General features: G+C 38.7%; 1 protein-coding gene across 5 annotated transcripts in view; it reads right to left on the minus strand.

Annotated features, from left to right (window-relative positions):
• Positions 1 to 19341, minus strand: part of NCOA2 (nuclear receptor coactivator 2) — a 132084-nt gene that overhangs the window by 25551 nt on the left and 87192 nt on the right. For all 5 annotated transcript variants that reach the window (XM_063299374.1, XM_063299373.1, XM_063299376.1 and 2 more), the window contains exons 6-10: positions 16874 to 17051; positions 14338 to 14526; positions 12199 to 12300; positions 11958 to 12098; positions 854 to 1001 (exon numbers count right to left, since the gene is read on the minus strand). In XM_063299374.1, the coding sequence (XP_063155444.1) occupies positions 854 to 1001; positions 11958 to 12098; positions 12199 to 12300; positions 14338 to 14526; positions 16874 to 17051 (758 nt within the window). The remainder of the gene's footprint in view (positions 1 to 853; positions 1002 to 11957; positions 12099 to 12198; positions 12301 to 14337; positions 14527 to 16873; positions 17052 to 19341) is intronic.

Genomic DNA, 19341 nt, shown 5'->3' on the forward strand with positions numbered 1-19341 from the left:
AGATAGATAGATAGATAGATAGATAGATAGATTTGAAATTGTCAAGCAAACTGCAGCTCTTTATATGGGTATAATCAAAATAACCAAGCTGTGTCAGTACATCCTTTTATTAAATAATGGTAACCCAATGTTTTTAATTGAAAAGCAGAAAAATTTGGAGAAACATTGTTATTTTTATTTACCCATTTGTGTGCATAAGAGATTTTTTTCCACAGGAAGATCCTTTCTTTAAAAAGTCTAGAGATATTTCAATTATTTAGAAATCAGTCAGATAACAAATATTTACATATTGGAAGCATTGTCACATCAGTTATTTTTGCTGTTTGCTTGCTAAGTATCTTGCAAATGACTTCATTAGTATATCAATAAAAATGTACAAGAGAACCTTGTTAGATGCAGATCCCCAATGCAGGTCCCTCCCTCTCCTCATCAAGTAATAGGATTAAATCAGAGTTGAATCATTTAGGAACAATGATTTCTGAACCTTATGCAAAAGAGTAAATTAGTCACACAAAAAAGTAAACTGTTGATTAAACTTGAATACATATAATTACAATAGATAAAGATCTCATGGTGAAAAGTTGCCTTTAAAACACCATTCAGTGTTCTGAACTGCAGACACAACTTCATTTAGTTATACACTGCATTCAAGTAATAGGATTCTCTTTCAAATAAATGTTTAGGTCTGTGATGATGTTAATATTAGTTAAGAAAATAGACACAGTAAAAACAACCTAGCTTTTTACTGGAACCTAGAGTTACTATAGCTAAACGATCTATCAGCTTATAATATGCTACAGCTGTCACTGAAAGTGAAATCCAGTTTTTCAAGATAAAAAGTTTACAGAATTACCTGTGAAGCATATGCAAGGATATAACAAGCTGAGGTTCGCTAGTAGTCTGGGAGCGGATGAGCTTGCTCTTCGTTTGGGCAGCAACTATAGTGCCATCAGACAAAGAAAATCGATACACAGGACTGAACGCTAAACCCTGCCTTAGCACTGTAAGCAAGCAAAAACAAAAACAAAGCATCAAGACACACAGCCTGCCACAGGATAACCACATTAAAGTGGACTCTGTCCGTTAATATTATTCCTTACTTTAGAAGGCAAGAAGAAATCTGCAATTTTTTTTGCAAAATCAGCAAGGTGGTATTAACGTTTTTTTTAGGTTAAGACCAAAGAGCAAGTGGAGTAAAGTATTAACTAAAAGATAAACGGTGCCAACATTGGAAAAGCTATGCACCTACATACGAATGGATGGGGTTATGTCACATACAAGAATAAGGCCACAAACTTCTTTTTTCTTTAAAAATTGAGTGTTTTTCTTTATATTTGTAAACTGAATTAAGCAAATTTTAGGTTTACCACAGTTTTCGTATGTTCAGCTGGAAAGTGATATTTCTCAGAAGAGTTATTGGGGACTCTGAGATATTAAAAAAAGTGGGCTTATAAAGGCCATATAGCCCTATGGCTACTGTTGCCCACCCCTGCTGTAATTTGTCCTTGCTGTTCCTGAAAATCATTACTACCCAGTATCCTCATAAAGCAAAACTACTTTATTTATTTATTTAGGTAAATTTATATAGCCACCCATCTCACACACGTGACTCCGAGTGGCATACAAAGTTAAAAACACAAAACAAAATAATGCAAAACTAACAAGATTAAAAAAACCTTAAAACAATAACAATTATTAAAACTATAAAAAATATAATCTGCAGGAGAGCACAATCAATCTCACTAACAGTACAGCTATTTTGTAGGCTCCAAACCATCACTGCCAGTTTCCCAGGCCATGTTTTCAGGACCTTCCAGAAGGCCTGAACCTTTATGTCTCCAGTTATAATTCTATTAAAGCTATAGTTCCAGAGCAGCTACATCTTCCTTAAAAATACAAACATTTTTTTAAACCCACATTGTTCAAGATTTATCTACTAGGGGGCTAGCTCAAACAGCATAATCCAGACAAATTAAACACTTCCATATCAATTTAAAACCCCATGAATTTTCAAATATGTAACTTTTGCCTCATTTTCTAATAGAAATGATATAGTATTAAATCTGATGACTGTAACTTTATTTTAATACTTTCTTTACTGGGAAACATAAGTTGGTTTCTATTCTTATGGGCCCAACATACCTTCATACTGATTTATAGAAAGGCTTTAATAACTGATTTTTAAAATGCTTGTTGCTTCTTTCTGCTAATGTTTTAATGCTTATTTTGCTGTTTTTTTACTTAGTATTTTAACTATATTTTTAATAAAAAGACTCACTGTACATTTTGTTTTGACCTGTAGTTTTTAATTGAAAATGTAATTTTTCAATTGAAAATGCTTTGAGATTTCAAGTCAGTAGAGAATATTTCAAACAAACGAACAAACAGATAAGGCTAAGCAATCCCAAATTCTTAAAATATTAGACCTGAGGCAATGCTAGGAAAAAAAAATCACAAACAAGAATGGTTAGATATTATAAGATTTATCTTTGACAATGAACTTGTTTCTTTTAGTGCACAAAAGCCTAGTTTTTATTGCTGACCTGTTATCAGTTTGCAGTTTTCCTGTATAAATCATACAGTATACCCTTCCACAATTTTGTGCCTTCCAGAAACACATTATCTGGGAAGACAGAGTTATAGTCCAAAACTTCTGAAGGGCACCAAGTTGGAAAAAGCTGCTAAGATATGTCAAATGACATTAAGAAGCTGACAGTGCTAGGCATTTCTGTCTTGTCCAGACGTGCAACACTGGTATTGCAGGGTTTTTTTTTTCAGATCTGTTCCTGCCTTCAAGTAGTGTATGAAGTTTGGCAGAAGGAAATCAGAAAATATAACTTAAAAAATCGTGAAGGTTTATGTAGAGTAAGAATGAAAAATAAAGACTGTGGTAATGGTGAAATAATACATAATGAAATTTCACATTAAGGAATGCCACTGATTCAGTCTGAACCTTTGGGTCACAGTTCTTTTCTTATACAGCAGGAAAATCCAATGCACCCTTGTCAACAGCACTGATGTTAAAGATTCTTAAAGCATTAAAAAACTAATAGGACATCACTCTGTAACTGCAAGCAATGGGATTTTTTAAATCCATTCATGATGATGAATATTTAAAATTACAGTCAGCTCAGATTTGAATAAATACATCTTTACAGCAATCTTCACCAATAACAAAACAGATATCAAACCATTTACTTTTGTTTTCTCTAATAGTTGTTTATTATAAAATGTGTGGTACCCCACCTTTCTGTTTATGACTAACAGCAATCCTGCATGAGAGTTTTGTTCCAGGGCATGATCCATTTTAAATTAAAAAGGGAAAAATAACAACAAACAATCATGATGATTCCCTGGACTAACTTGAAACTCTATATATTTGGCACTAAAGTTACAATTCAGCAAATAACTAATATATTGATATTGCCCCTAAGCTAGTTCCTTATACTACTGGAGTTTGCATACATAAGACATTAAATAGGTGCAAGAACATAATGAAACCCTGATGGATCAAGCCTCATTTTAGTCCATCATTTTCTCACAATGGCTATCCAGATGCCTCTGGAGTACTCGTAAGCAGGAGATGCACACATACCCTTTCCCCAGTCTCTAGTTTAGGCAAAGGCTTAATCACTGAAATACCTCTTCCTCTGGCCACAGATATACAACATGTATATTAAATTAGTCTTTGGGGAGTATGCTCTGTACTTTAGCATAGATGACTATAAAGATGGAAGGGAGGAAAAAAAAGGCTTTCTAACAAATAAAAACAGTAGCAACAACAACAACAACAAAACCCAGAAGTGTACATGTACATATCATGGCTGTTAGCTTTTATCTTGTCCCCCCTTTTAGCATGTGACATGCAGCTCCCAAGATTCTTTTCTATGTTTATCTACTGGCCAACATAGGACAGTCTTCTATCAGGAAAGAAACATTCAGTAACTCCACAGCCACAGTATATACCATACACGCTGGATTTTCAGACATGAGTGTTCAATATAAAAATATTTCCCCCCAAATCTTGCATATACAAGTTACAGTTCTCACCACTATCTGCCAGAGCTATTTTACAAAATTAAGGATTAAAGCCCTGTTCTTTACTGAACTTTAAAATAAACCTGCCACAATTTGTTTTTCCTATATATTTAAAAATATATAGCCTGTGTTTATAAGGGAATTATCATGATTTTGCTTCAGGAAAATACAATCTAAATAACACACCTATATGTAATTGCACAAAGTTCACCATGGAAAGCCACAATATTTAAATAGTTTACCATATAAGGAGGCTTTACATAAACATTTAATTAAGGTAACTTGTATAAATTGTACTTTTCAAACATCTGAAATATAGGTTATATGCCACTTCAGTAGATATTGTACAGCAGACAAAACATTGTTTTATTAAATATGTTGTACAAAATTATCTTGTCTATGCATGCTGTTTACATAACATATCTAGAACTTTTGAGAACTATAAATAACAATCCTATATTCTTCAACTCAGTAAATATATCCTTCAACCTGGCAAGTTTGCAATTAACTTAATAGAGTACCCAATATGTATGATTCAAACTGTGAATGATGATTACAATACTTTTAGACCAACTCATTTTTATATTCTCCAAATAGCTTATGTTGGCCTCCTGCTAGAAGCTTTAGATGACCAGAATTCATCTTTTGTATCGCAAAATGCCTCTGCAAGATCATCCTTACCAGTTAAAACTAGTCAGTCCTATTATCATTCAGTGGTAGGATTCTTAAGAATGAGGGTTCTTACTGTATGTACAGTTGGGCAAAATCATGAGGATAAAGCTCTCCAGAGAACCAAGAACAGAATAAGGAACAACAACAACTACCTAACAACATCCAAGCAGGAGGCAAAGATTAAGACATTATTTCTGCAACTGAATCTGCACATGCTATGAAATCCATCATCCTATTCACATAGGTAATATGAAGCCAGCTTAGCTAACCCAACTTTATGGATTTTATTTGGAATTACAGATATAATTGCTTCCCTCCCTGTTTTCCTAAATAAATTCCTTTTTGTAAGTAGAGATGTAGATATATTGCTTTTAAAAGGAATCTCTCATTCAACCTCATCTGCAAGACTGTATGCACAGGTACTCCTTGTATTTCAGGATATTCAGAAAGTTTTTTAGATTCTCTATTTACCAATTTTTGGAGGAAGATCCAAACCTTTCTCTCTAACTTTCTTAGGCTGGACTGAAGGGAGATGTTCTTGGCGGAAGGACTATAACTTTCCAGCTACAGTCTGAAGTATGTTAAGAAACACAACTTTTATGTCATATTTTTTTAACTAAAAAGATCTTGAGAGAAAGAATCCGTCACTAATTTATAAAGTTCTTCCTGTCCCAGACTGTAAAAATTAAACCATTTTTGATCCAAAACTTCCACCAAGAAATGGTGCCACATTATTCTTAATGGTAGGTAAAGGTTTCCCTTGACATTAAGTCCAGTCATGTCTGACTCTAGGCGGTGGTGCTCATCTCTGTTTCAAAGCCAAAGAGCCGGCATTTGTCCGTAGACACTTCCGTGGTCATGTGGCTGGCATGACTAAACGGAACGCCGTTACCTGCCCGCCGAAGCGGTACCTATTAATCTACTCGCATTTGCATGTTTTCGAACTGCTAGGTTGGCAGGAGCTGGGACTAGCAACGGGAGCTCACCCCGTCACGTGGATTCGAACCACCAACCTTCCGATTGGCAAGCTCAGCAGCTCAGCGGTTTAACCCGCAGCGCCACCGCGTCCCCATTCTTAATGGCACAGGACTCTAATATGACAAAAGCCATTCAGTAGTTCACTATTTGCATAAACTTTTTAAGATCATTTTTGGTTGGCCAGTGTTTTTAACACTGTTGATTCCTCTCCTCCCCTCATCCCCTTTGAATTCTGTTTAAGATATTCCAATGTTTCTGTCACCAACAGTGCTGCTCACAAGCACTTACATACATCTACCCTGCCCTATACAGTCTTCTTTATTCAATGTGGCATTTCAATCTGTTTGCTGATTTATTTCTAAGTTTGTCACTTTTTCCTTATTTTATTACTTTTTAAAGATTTTAGCAATGTATACTAAATTTTATAGTCATAGTACAATTGTCCTAACAGCCAGGAACCACGCTGAGACAAGGATTAGGTCTCTAGTGCTTTATTACTGCTACATTAGACAGAAAATCCTAACAAACTGAAGAAGCATGGGAAAAACCCAGACAGATAAACCCCAAAGGTTAAGGCGCGTCTGATCTGTGTCTCTTTGAATGGCTGCTTAACTCCTCAGTACTACGCATGCGTTTCCCCCCCTGGATAGAGACCCCTCCTGCTCACCATCAGTACTCATGACATCACCCTCCCCTCCAGATTCACATTCCATTTCAGCCCTCTCCCTTCCAGAGGTCTCATAAGAGTCCATCTCCCCCTCTAAGCTCCCATGGGAACTGGGCAACGATGGAAATTCTTCAAAGGAAAACTCCTCCAAGGACGAATCAGTGGTGCTCTCCAGGTCTGATAATGCTTCTGGCCCAAGTGGCTGCTGCTGGAAAATAGCTAGATAATTAGAAAATTCTTCCCCCCTCCCCCTTGGGAAATGAACGCCCGAGGTGGAGGGCTGCGGCTCTCCCTCCTCCTCTGTCTCTGGCCTCAGAGCCTCAGGCGGGGGTGGAGATTGCCAACTTACGAACTCCTCTGCTTGGGATTCCTCTGCTTGCTCAGTCAAGTGAGGAATCTCTGGTAGAGTGCGAGGCTTGGGTTTGTGAGGGAAAAGCTGATGGAATTGATGAACCAGCGTTGGTGCATGCACATCTCTGGCATTCTCCCACACGTGCTCTTCCTCAGGGTACCCTTTCCAGTGTATTAAATATTGGATGCCCCTTCCCCTCCTCCTAGAGTCTAGAATTTCTCGACTTCATATTCCTCCTCCTCCTCCACAATTACTGGAGGTGGGGGGGCAGTTGCGATCATAAGGTACTTGGGGGAGGGTCTTTGGCTAGCAAGGCTCTGTGAAAGACTGGATGGATTTCCATGGATGCTGGCAGCTTTAAGTGATAAGCCACTGGATTTATCTGCTGTACCACAGTGAAAGGGCCCACAAACTTAGAGTCCAACTTCTTGGAGGATCTGGTAGAAGTCAAAAACTTGGTAGAGAGCCACACTTTGTCTCCTACTGCAATCTCTGGCCCCTCTTGTCTGTGAGCATCTGCAGCTCTCTTGTAAGCACTCTTTGCCCTGTTCAGCTGCTCCTTTAACAACTCCTGTGCGGCTTGTTGCTCCTTAAAAAAATCAGCCGTGGCTGGAACAGTTCCCTGCTGGGAGGAGGTGGGCAACACCCAAGGGTTAACCCCGTAGAGTGCTTGGAAAGGAGACATCTTGGTAGAGGATTGCACAGAGTTGTTATAAGTAAATTCTGCCATGGGGAGCAGGGCTGGCCAATTGTCTTGCTGATAAGTGGTGTAGCACCCGAGATACTGCTGTAACCATTGGTTAATTTTCTCAGCTTGCCCGTTACTAGCCAGATGATGCGATGATGATAGGTGGATCTGGACCCCTAATGACTGGAAAAGGGCCCTCCAGAACCTGGAAGTGAACTGATGGCCTCTGTCACTCACCAAGTGATTCACCATGCCTCTATACCAAAAAACATGGTCCATAAACAACTGCGCTGTGGCTTGTGCAGATGGGAGGCCCTTGCAAGGAATAAAATGCGCCATTTTAGTGAAAAGGTCCACCACCACTAGTATGGAAGTCAGCCCCTGGACCGGGGGTAAATCAGTGATGAAATCCATGGAGATTGTATCCCAAGGCCTACTAGGGTGGGTAGGGGTTGCAAGAGTCCTGTGGGCCTCCCTGGGAGAGGCTTGGCTCGTCTACAGGTATGACAAGAAGCCACGTAGCCCTATATGTCTGCAGTCATCTTAGGCCACCAGTAGTCTCTCAGAGCTCTATGGAGAGTTTTGAAAACACCTCTGTGGCCTGCCGTTTGATGGTCATGGCAAAGTCTCAGTACTTCTTCCCTCAATGAGGGGGGAATGTATAATCGCCTGCTATGCCAGAGGATTCCTGCCTCCACATTAAAGGGGGAGGCACTGTCTTGCGGGCCCCTCTGGAGGTCATCCATCCTGGCCCTGGCATACAGGTCCTGTTGCTGCTGAGCTCTGACTCTTGTAAATAGGTCCTCTGCTTGTCTGCCTGCTGCTAAAATCTCTGTCTGGTTCCCCCTCATAGACTGCTGAAAGTTGTGAGGTTGTAATATAGTAGCCTGTACCTCCTGGTGAGTAGCGGGGGTTGCCTGAATGGATCGAGACAGGGCATCTGCCAAACAGTTCTGCGCCCCGGGAACATAAGAAATAACAAAATTGAAACGGGAGAAAAACTGGCTCCATCTGATTTGACATGTGGTGAGGGATCTGGTGTTTTGTAGAAGCTGTAAATTCTTGTGATCGGTGCAAACTTTCACAGGAAAAGTTGCACCTTCTAGCCAGTGCCTCCACTCTTGAAATGCTGCTTTAATTGCTAGCAACTCCTTGTTAAAAACATCATAGTTTCTCTCTGCTGGTGAGAGCATGCGGGAGAAAAATGCACAAGGTAGCAATGTATTCTCGGTTTTGTTTGTATATTGCAATAAAACTGCACCAATGGCAATATCTGAAGCATCTGAATGCATTATGAATTGCTTCGTGGGATTGGGGTGCTTTAAAAGCGGCTGGGATGCAAAGAGTTGCTTAAATTCTTGGAAGGCTGCTTGCTCTCTCTCCCCCCAAATGAATTTTGATCCTTTCTTCAAAAGCCGTGTGAGGGGTTTAGCCCTGTCACTAAATTTATTTATGAATCTCCTGTAAAAATCACAAAACCCTAGAAATCTTTGTACCTCTTTCAAATTTCGGGGGGGTTGCCAAGAGAGAATTGCCTGGACCTTAGAAGGATCCATGGATATGCCTTCTGTTGATATTTTATAGCCCAGGAAATGTAATTCAGTTAAATCGAAGGCACACTTCTCTAGCTTGGCGAACAGCTTGTTCTCTCTCAGTCTCTGTAAGACATTATGTACATGGGTTACATGAGTTGTAGCATCCTCAGAGAATATTAATATGTCATCTAGATAAATGACCAGATACTTATCTAGTAAACCTGAGAAAATTTGATTCATAAATCAGGAAAATATCGCTTCTGCATTAGACAAGCCAAAGGACAAAACGAGGTACTCAAATTTACCAAACCTGGTATCCAAGGCAGTCAGATATTCATGCCCCTCTTTCATCCGGATCAGATCGTACGTATTCCTGAGGCCCAACCTAGTAAAAATGCGTGCTTTCTGTAAGCGATCCAGCAGATCAGATATTAGTGGGAGTGGGTAATTTTCTTTTACCGTGAGTTTATTGAGGGAATTGAAATCGTGTACCACTCTCATGGGTGCCTCCTGGTTTGCCGGTGCCAATGGGTCAGGCTTCTTTGGTATGAAGAAGGTAGGAGCAGACGCTGGGGAAGTAGATGGTCAGATGAAACCCTTTTGGAGATTAGAATCCACGTAATCCTTTAAGGTGGCTAGTTCCTTGGAGGACATGGGATATTGTTTCCTTGCTGGAATCTTGGCTCCTGGTATCAACTCAATGGTGCAATCACAGTCCCTATGGGGGGGTAGTGCTGTGGCCTCTTGTTCGCTGAAAACATCTGCGAAATCTGCATACTTGGCTGGCAACTGGACCCCCCCTGCTTCTGTGGCTGCATTGGTTGCTGGAGAGGAGAGCGGCTTGAATCTTGTGGTGCTGGCATTCCTTAGCTGGGAAGGAGATTGCTCCCGTAGTCCAGTCCAACAATGGGTTGTGGATCTTCAGCCAAGGTGTGCCCAGGACTATAGGCACATTAAGTGATGCAGTAACATAAAGTTGGATCCACTCAGTGTGGTCTCCCGTTGTTGCAAAGGTTCTGTGAAACTTCTAATCGGCCCTGCCTTGAGGGGCTGGCCGTCAATGGTCTCAACTTCTATGGGATGTGGCAACTCCATGGTCGGGGTGTTGAGGTCTTGTACAGTCTGTACATCAATAAAATTGGTGGAAGCTCCGGAATCCATGAGGGCCTCTAGCTTGACCTGGTGCTCTTGGTTTACGTGCATTATGACTGGTAAGTAGTAAAAGGATTGCCTGGAATCCTCGGAATGAGCCCTTCTTAATTGATTGATGGTCTCCCTGCTGAGCTCTGTGGAGGGATACCGACGGAGTTTCCTTGGTTGGAAGTCGAGGTGGAGGTGGCTCTTGGTTCTGCTGCTTGCCCTGGGGCTCTTACGGAATTTGCTTGGCTTCTCGCTGGGCAAGCTCTCACCATGTGCCCCTGGACTCCGCAGTAGAAACAGAGGGCTCTCTCTCTCCTTCTCTGTCTCTCAGCCTCGGAAATAAGCCTCCTGCTCGCCCCGATCTGCATCGGCTCCTCTGGTCCTGAGTAAGGAGATGCTGCGGAGAGAGCTGGAAATCCTGGAAGCGCCCTGAGGCCCCTGTTTCTCCCCAGCTGCATCTGCCTGAGCTCTTCTAGCCTGGCGTCTATGACCACAGACAGCTGATATAAACCTAGGGTAGCTGGTGTTCCCTGGCACACTAATTCATTTTTAATTTCTTCATCCAGCCCGTTTGAATTGGCCTTTCAAGGCACTCTCATTCCAGTCCAGATCTCCTGCTAACAGCTTGAAATCAGCAATGTAGATTCCCACTCTCTTGTTGCCTTGCTTGAGCTTCTGAATTTCCCGGCTGGCAGTGGCCTCTCTGATCGGGTCGTCAAAGTGTGCTCGGAACCCTGCCAGAAAATTCTGGTAGTCGTTGAGAATTGGGTCATTGTTCTCCAGTATGGGAATAGCCCATTTGGCTGCTGGGCCCTTTAGCAGACTTAAAATGAAGGTGACTCTGGTTCTGTCTGTGGGAAACTCTGCTGGTCTGCTGTCGAAAAACATTGTGCACTGTGTGAGAAAGGTTCTCAACTGTCCCGCTTCTCCTCCAAACTTCTCTGGTAGACTGCCCTGGGATCTCAAGACTACTGGCGGAGCTGCTGCTGCTGCTGGCACTGGTTGTGGGTTAATCAGAACTGGTTGTTGTAACTGCTGTAGCATGGCTGCTTGTAATGTGTTGATCTGGAGATCTACTTGCTGTTGATGTTGTTGCAATGCTTCTGCCAGTTGTTGGATGGCCCGCCGAATTTCCTGGTTTTCCGAAGACATTTTCCCAAAAGTCTCTTCCTTTTTTTTTTTGTTCCTCCCTCTTTCAGTGGGAATAGGGAGTTTGTTAGGATTGATGTCCTAAAAGCCAGGAACCACGCTGAGACAAGGATTAGGTCTCTAGTGCTTTATTACTGCTACATTAGACAGAAAATCCTAACAAACTGAAGAAGCGTGGGAAAAACCCAGACAGATAAACCCCAAAGGTTAAGGCGCATCTGATCTGTGTCTCTTTGAATGGCTGCTTAATTCCTCAGTACTACGCATACGTTTTCCCCCCTGGATAGAGGCCCCCTCCTGCTCACCATCAGTACTCATGACATCAATTTTCCAAAAGAGTTATTCTTAATTACCCTGTTTTTTTAATGGAAGGTAATAGATAATAGATAATAAATTACAAATTCATTTCCTAATAAATAGATAAATTTATTAGGAAATAAATTTGTAAGCAATATTTATACGAAAATCGTGGGATATAAATCTTGAGATAAATAAAAAAATGGTACTGCCTTTGAATATCCTAAGATCTCTTCTTTGCACTGAAATCTCTTCCTCAGGGTACCCTTTCCAGTGTATTAAATATTGGATGACCCTTCCCCTCCTCCTAGAGTCTAGAATTTCCTCGACTTTGTATTCCTCCTCCTCCTCCACAATTACTGGATTACAATCAGTGTTTTTATTTCTAATGTAAATAACCTATTTCAACATTTCAAGTTAAAAGAAAAAAAGTATCCTTACCCTCTTGATGATGCCTCTTAGCGAAAGATATATCTCCCTCATGATGTGCATAGAATCTCTGAATGCACCTTCTTACCACATCTTCCCAACCAGGTTTCATAGCTGCTCGCATGGTACTAGTGTCCAGTGAAGTTATCTTGCCTGTTTATATACACAAACATATATATGAAGACATTGAAGCAAGACATAATTCAGCTCTTGTGAATCTTTTTAAATAAAGATTTTAATATGTTCTTTGTACCTTGTAAATCCTGACGAGTACTAAAAGTCTCTGAGGAGGGCAGAAGTGGCCTTTCCTTCATTGGAACTCTCCGTGCCACACAAATCAAGCAAGACTGCAAATCTTCAATGGAACAAAGATATTTTTTAATCAGACAAAAAGATCTGATAAACCAATACAAAATTACTAAACAATTAAAAATATTGCAAACATGAAAATGACATGCAGAAAAGACTATTCTCCCACTGTAGTGGAGTTCCTTAGTTCTCCAAGGAATCCCTGTGTTCTCTTGACTAAATTTCACTTATGTGAAGATTGCAGTATTCCACAAACCAACCCTTATCCAAGCAGTTATTGATAAAACTCTGGTCAGAAAACAAACATTTTTTTTGAAAGATTGGAAACCTTAAATGGACTTTTTGCTGATGAAGAAAAAATGGATTTATGATTTATGGATTTGAAGATTAAGAAAGATGTGGATTAAATAAGGGGTTGAGGGAATTCACAAAATATTTAAGGAGGGACAGTAAATTTGTAATTATCTCTTGAAAAGAAGGTCAGAAGTCAGTTATATATTTCCTTAGTTTTCTTTTCTTTTCTTTTCTTTTCTTGCACTTTTTCTTTTTTTCTTTCTTTGGTTTGTCTTTTATCATATGAAAATTCTTAATAAATATAAATAGATAAAAAATAAAAGATAAAACTCCATGCAATGTCTTTTTCCCTTTCTTTATAAATATTGATTATTCATGCTTAGCCAAGCAGGGAGGGTTTAGATAAGCAGGATGGGCCTGCTTAATACTTAGATGGGAGACTACCAGGAAATTCCAGGACTGTAGACTGGGAAATTGGAGGGCAATATTCAACTTGAATGACCAAGTCAGCACTTATCTTCTGTAGAGGAAAGCACCTCTTTATTAGTGTATCAGGCTGACATGCCCTCCATAATGTCAAGAGTTAAATCAGACTTAATTCCATTAAACCCAGAGTTTAAAATAGCACAAGTATACATACAGTTGCCTAAACAATTTTTTCCTTCAATGCTCAGCAATCACATAGTAACTTCTCTTACATGTTGCAAATCAAGAGTTGTTCCTCCTTAATGCCTTATAACCTTAATCTCTCCGGCTCTCTTGTAAAATGTATCTGCATTCTAAACAGAAAATGACAGCACCTCCCTAATGCCAAATTTAAGAGATTACTAATAAGCAGTTCTCAAACACTTCCTAAACCTTTAAGTGTTTAATGCTGAAGCAACTGCTGGTTGGCAACTCTCCTCAAGTCAAACAGATTTCTAAGTCAAGCAAAGAAAGTAGAGAAGAATCTTGCACACTGATTGAACCCATTCTAGTTCTTGAGCTCTTCAACTAGCTAATGATGAAAGTATTATTTTCTGCTGTTTTTCCCCACAATAAAAACCCAGTGGTAGTAATAGTTACTGAGTGAGCTTATACAGATGAAGGTTGACTAGAACCTGGCTTTCCTCTTAATAAAAATGACTGCCATATATGGGCACACCTATAAATTTGAAACTTGCAATGCTTTTAATGTTATTTTTCAAGAAAGCCAATGGACAAATAACAAACTTAATAGAAACTAAGCTGTAATTTATAAAAAGAAAGTCCTATTGTAACTTGAATAATTTCTGTCAACATTTGTAGGTATACATATTTTAGAGCAAGTTCAATGAAACCAAGATGATTTGCTTCTACACAATCAGTCTGGGGGAGACATCAAAGAATATTCAGATACAATAATTTCCATTGCTTATGTATGATAAGCAAAAAATATGCATATCTACCTGCATATACTGTCAGTAAATGTTTAATTTAAAAATAGAAAAAAACTCTATCACTATATTGGTCAATGAGATACTTAAAAGGGTTAGAAAAAATAAAATGTTGTCACAGTCTTGTATTTATATAAATAGTGAGTTATTCCAACAACTAATTTAGATCATATAAGTAATCTATGGTTCACAGACAGCTCTCACAGCTTTCTTCTTATGGCTGCCCACTGCTTTACCCTCCTCTATGGTAAATGCACTGTGGAGGAGTGAACATGAGGCTATAGACAGGCTCCTGACAGGCTGTTAATCAGCTGTTGGTTAGGTTATTAGTAACCAAATTGAAGGAGGAAAAGATGAAATTACGTTCTGCTTACCTTCGCCATCTTCCTTGATGGACTTTGGTTGAGAAACAGCAAAGCACTGCATAGTTTCATATTTCTGATGTGCTTCCTGGTTTTCATGACTTTCTTCTTCAGAATCAGTTAAAGGTTTTACTAACATCCGACAGTTAAAGGTATGGCTGTTGCGCCTAGGAGATTCGCCAGACCAAGGTCCACCATTCACTAAGTAAAACAAAGTTCATATACAATGAATAGGTGCTTACCAAGATTTTCTGACCAGCCGTATTTAAAGCCTTAAAAGTAATTTACTAGCAGGGATGCAATCAGTCTCTGAAATAGTAAATTACAGTCAGTGCCAGTGCTGACATGGCTGCTGACTCAGGGCAAGTTCAAAGTTGTTGTTATACCATATTCTCTTCTTGAGCTAAATCTTTGCCACAACATAAACACTCATTCCATACTCCAGTGGTGTGTCCATATGTTTTTTATATCAATACTACATCACCATAGGAAAAAATTCATTATGGGGAGCAAGTTAATGAGCATTATTCCCAGTCATGAACTTTCTCCATATTCAGTGAAGTAGTGACTGAAAGAACTGACAATGTAACAGAAAGCCAAACTCATCTGCTGAGCTAAAACAATATTAGGCACCCAGGGAAAAAGCAGTTATCAAATAAGGATAAAAAAAGAACTCCTAAAGAAAAGAACAGCACAGAACATGCTGGCAGACCAAAGAGAATTTCTAGGTAGCTCAAAACATTGTTTAGAAATCAGCTATATCTCTGGCAGCTGCCACCACCAAGAGTTCTCTTCTGAGCATATTCTATGTTCTGAGCCTCAAAATATAAAAGACGTGCCACTTAGCTAAAACCACTAGTTCAGCATGCACAGTATTAATGAAACTTCTCCATCAGTGTATATATACATTTGGAAAATAATGGCAGGCTACAATTGTAAAAAGAAGTCATGAAGGCCTTGGAAAAGATACTCAAATGCCGTGATATATCTATACCTATAAAGATCAGAATTGTGCAAGCCATAGTATTCCCTGTGACACTCTATGGAAGCAAAGTTGGACTTCAAAGAAGCAGGATAGGAACAGCATTGATGCCTTTGAACTTTGGTGTTGGAGAAGACTCCTGAGAACACCAAGGACAGTCAAGAAAACAAACTGATGGATCACTGAACAAATCAACTCAGAGTTCTCACTTGAGGCACAAATGTCCAGGCTTAAATTATCCTACTTCAGATACATTATGCGAAGACCCAGTTCTATGGAAAAGGCTCTAATGCTGAGAAAGGTGGAAGGAAAGAGAAGAGGACGACCAGCAGCAAGGTGGATGGACTCAGTTACACTGGTGATTGGTGCATCATTGGGAAACTTGAAAGAACATGTTAGGGATAGATCATCATGGAAAATCTACGTGGTCACTAAGAGTCGATAATGACTTGATGGCACATAATCAATCAACAACTGTAAAAAGCAAGGGTAATCATGTGAACAGAGGGAAAAGGATGTTCATTTTTTGTTGGTATTATCAGTGGGAAAGCAAGGCAAAGGCAACAAGGCTGCTCCCTGCCAGCCAGGTAATTACACAAATTGCCTGGTCTATTTGAAAAGCAACCTGCCTGCTTTACCTGCCAGTCAGCTGAAAAGCATGATGACCTACCCTAGCAAAGAACAAACTGTTCATTTCCTGCTGCATTCTGATGATCTGAAGCGAAGTAAACTTCGTCTTGAAATGTGGGTTTGGGTATGTGTGTATGTGGGGGTAATAATGTGTGTGCAGAGATCATGGTAGGCATACCAGTGTTATCCATTTATTTTAGCCATTTTAATTTTTTAGGATTATGCTGGATATACCCAGAAGTACCCATCACTATTTATGGACACACCTCACTGAGAAAGTGGGCACTGTACTATTTTGTCAATGACTTAAAAAAGAAAATGGAGATGCTGTATCAATTTGGTGGTATAAAAGCTAAATCCTTGAAATTCTTCTAATTGGCATTTAATCTTCTATCAAAACAATTTTTTAAACACTACATTTCTCATTTAGCATTACTAATTTAAATTTTAAATAGGAAAAAAATAACACAATTTATGAAGATTGAGACTAACAAACTTGTCACAGTATGAACAATAGAACAATCAATTGTATATGTAGTTATATATACTTACAAATATGAAAGGCAAAAGTAAAAAAGATTGATTTGAGAAATTACTTTAGAAGCAAAAGCAAACTAGCAAATGAGTATTACAGTGCTATGTCTTTATTATATAGAAGTGGACAAAGAGATACCAAGAGATCCAGGTTAGTCACAATACTTTCAGATACTACTTTCAAGATTGCACATTTTTGTTAAAATATTAAAATCTCACCTGTAATTTTGAAAGATTTTAGCGGGGGGGGGGGGACCCGGTGCCTGAAAAGACTGCTGAGCCCTGGTGAATTTACGCCATGAAATTGCAAACACTCGAAATCCATTCCAAGTGATGGCAAAACCAATGTACAAAAGTAAACAAAAGCATAACCACTACAGAATATAACTTTAGAGTACTTACCTAAAGATTTTGGCAGCAGGTTTCTGACAAATTCACTGTGGTCTCCAACATGTAGGATGTTATACACACTTGTGTTCATCAGTTCTTCTTGGTTGTACCGTAAGTACTGTGTCACATTCTCTGATACAAATACCACATTACCTTCTAGATTCACTACAAAGAAGAATCCATCGAGGGCCTGAAGGTAGGAAACAACTATGTTTTAAACCACTGTTGAGCATCCACACAAGATAAAAATAATGATGCTACTATCATCTCATGAAATATCTTAATTTAAAGAGAAGAGAAAGGCTTTGTTAGTTATATTAAGATTCAAGCTGTGCTTAATTTTTTCTTGATTAAAGACAAGGTGGTAATGCTTTTCCCCTTTTCTATTACAATAATTAAGTAAATAAAGTTTTCATACAAAAAAGTTATGCTGCTTAACAACATGCTGCTGTATGGATGCAAACATGACTGAACATTAAAGCTTAGAAATAATGCAGAACTTTTATGTTCTATATTGCACTGGAGACAAGAGGAAATATATGGCTTAAATTCATAATGTGTGTTTTCAACAGACACAAGAAAGACAGAAAGTTTTAGTGAGTAGAGTAGAAAAGCTAAATGTAAAACTCTGGAGCATGAAAGGAAAATTAAAATGCAACCTGAAATCTTGGTAGATAATTGAAATTATAAGTATCTCCTTGCTAAAATTATTTGGCATAATGTGTATTGAATTAAATATAAGCTATATTAAAATCATACTTAATACATTAGGCTGAAAACCTATGCATACTTAACTAAGAGAGCTTCACTGTACCTAACTAGTCTTATTTCTGAGTAGATATACACAGATGTGCATTATTTTAGTTAGTGACTCACAGAATGAGAACCATGCTAAGGTCCTGGGAGTAATCCAGTGCAATGTATAAATATACACAAACTTCTCTTCATTAAGTTCAAATTGGTATATATAAAATCTTTCTTTTAAATCTCCCCCTCATCCAGATTTTAGCATTATCTGATAAAATGGCACTGAACTATGTCTCCTCTCAATGACAGAAATTTGTGTTCTCTTCTGTTAGTTTTAGACAACTTGTCTTCATGTAGGGTTGTGAGCATACTAGATTTTTACAAGTCACTTAGCTTTCTATTAGGCAGGGTTGGACCCAACAAAGCAAATGAAGTAGATTTAACTTCGCTAAACTGAAGGGTGTTTGGAATGGGGCCTCCATCAGTGGATTACAGCACAAAGCAGGCAGGAATAGGCATTGGATGGCTTGGTGCTGGATATGGCTCTTTGGCTCCCCGCTTTTGATGCCCAGAACTCATACGGCCATAATTGCAATTGTGAGAAACTCAAAGGAAGATTTAACATAATTTTTTGAAAAAAAGAGAAATAAAGACTTTAAATTCCCCCAATCCAGGAAAACAAAAACAAAAATCACAGACCCACCCAACTGCTTAATCTTCCTGCTAACTAAATCCCTTGGGTGTCTCCCAAATGTAATAAAAATGAACAAGGAAACACTATCTCATGGTAAATGAATTGTAATTCTAATCTTTCTTATCTCTCTACTTATCAGTTATTTATTTTCCATATGAATCCTGCCTTTATTTCTTACTGGTCATGACAATGGAATAACCATTGATTTGTTTTATCATCTTTTTTTGCTCAAGTTAACAGTCAATGCAGTTAGCAATAATTAAACTACAGAAAAGGCTTAAAACAATTAAAGGCTTAGTGGAAGAGCTATGCATTAGGTAGTCTCCTAAAGACAGATAGTAAGGACTAAATGCAAGTCCTGGAGATGCACATTCTATCGCCTGGAAGAGTGACACAGGAGAACGCCTCTCCTTTTTGCCAGATAAACGAGCCTCTGACAGCAGCGGGAGTATCTGCAGGACAAGTCCTTCAGATCTTAACTGTCAGGCAGGACTGTAATGAGATAATAAACTATAGCAAATAATATTTCTTTTCTTTTTCTGAATCTGTGAAAACGAGGGGCTTTCTTTTCTTTCTTTAAGAAATATTGGAATCAAATTTAGAGGATGTCAATTTTGCCCATTCAATTAGCCTGAATCAAACGAATTTCAAACTGGAGTAAAAAATCTTCCTTGAACAATATTCTGCTGTTTTCTGTATATGGTTAGGTATACCTGCCCATAACAGAACTTAAATGAAAACAGCATTATTAAACAGACCTCAGTTCTACCTCAGGAAGAAGAATAAACTGAATGTTATTAAATAGTCCATTATATATTAGCAAATAATATAATATATAATTATTTATAATATTATGAATATGAAATGAGGATCACACTGTTGTTACATTTTTATGTTATCATTTCCTACACTAGGAAAAAAAATGTCTACTCTATCACATCACTGCCTATATATTTGCCTTTCCCCTGTAGAAATTCTTTACATAAGATTCTGTTTTCCTAAGTGTCTTTGATCATATCCTTTACAGGCTGTAAAGTAC

Source organism: Candoia aspera, chromosome 3 (assembly GCF_035149785.1).
Source record: "Candoia aspera isolate rCanAsp1 chromosome 3, rCanAsp1.hap2, whole genome shotgun sequence".
Classification (NCBI taxonomy): domain Eukaryota; kingdom Metazoa; phylum Chordata; class Lepidosauria; order Squamata; family Boidae; genus Candoia; species Candoia aspera.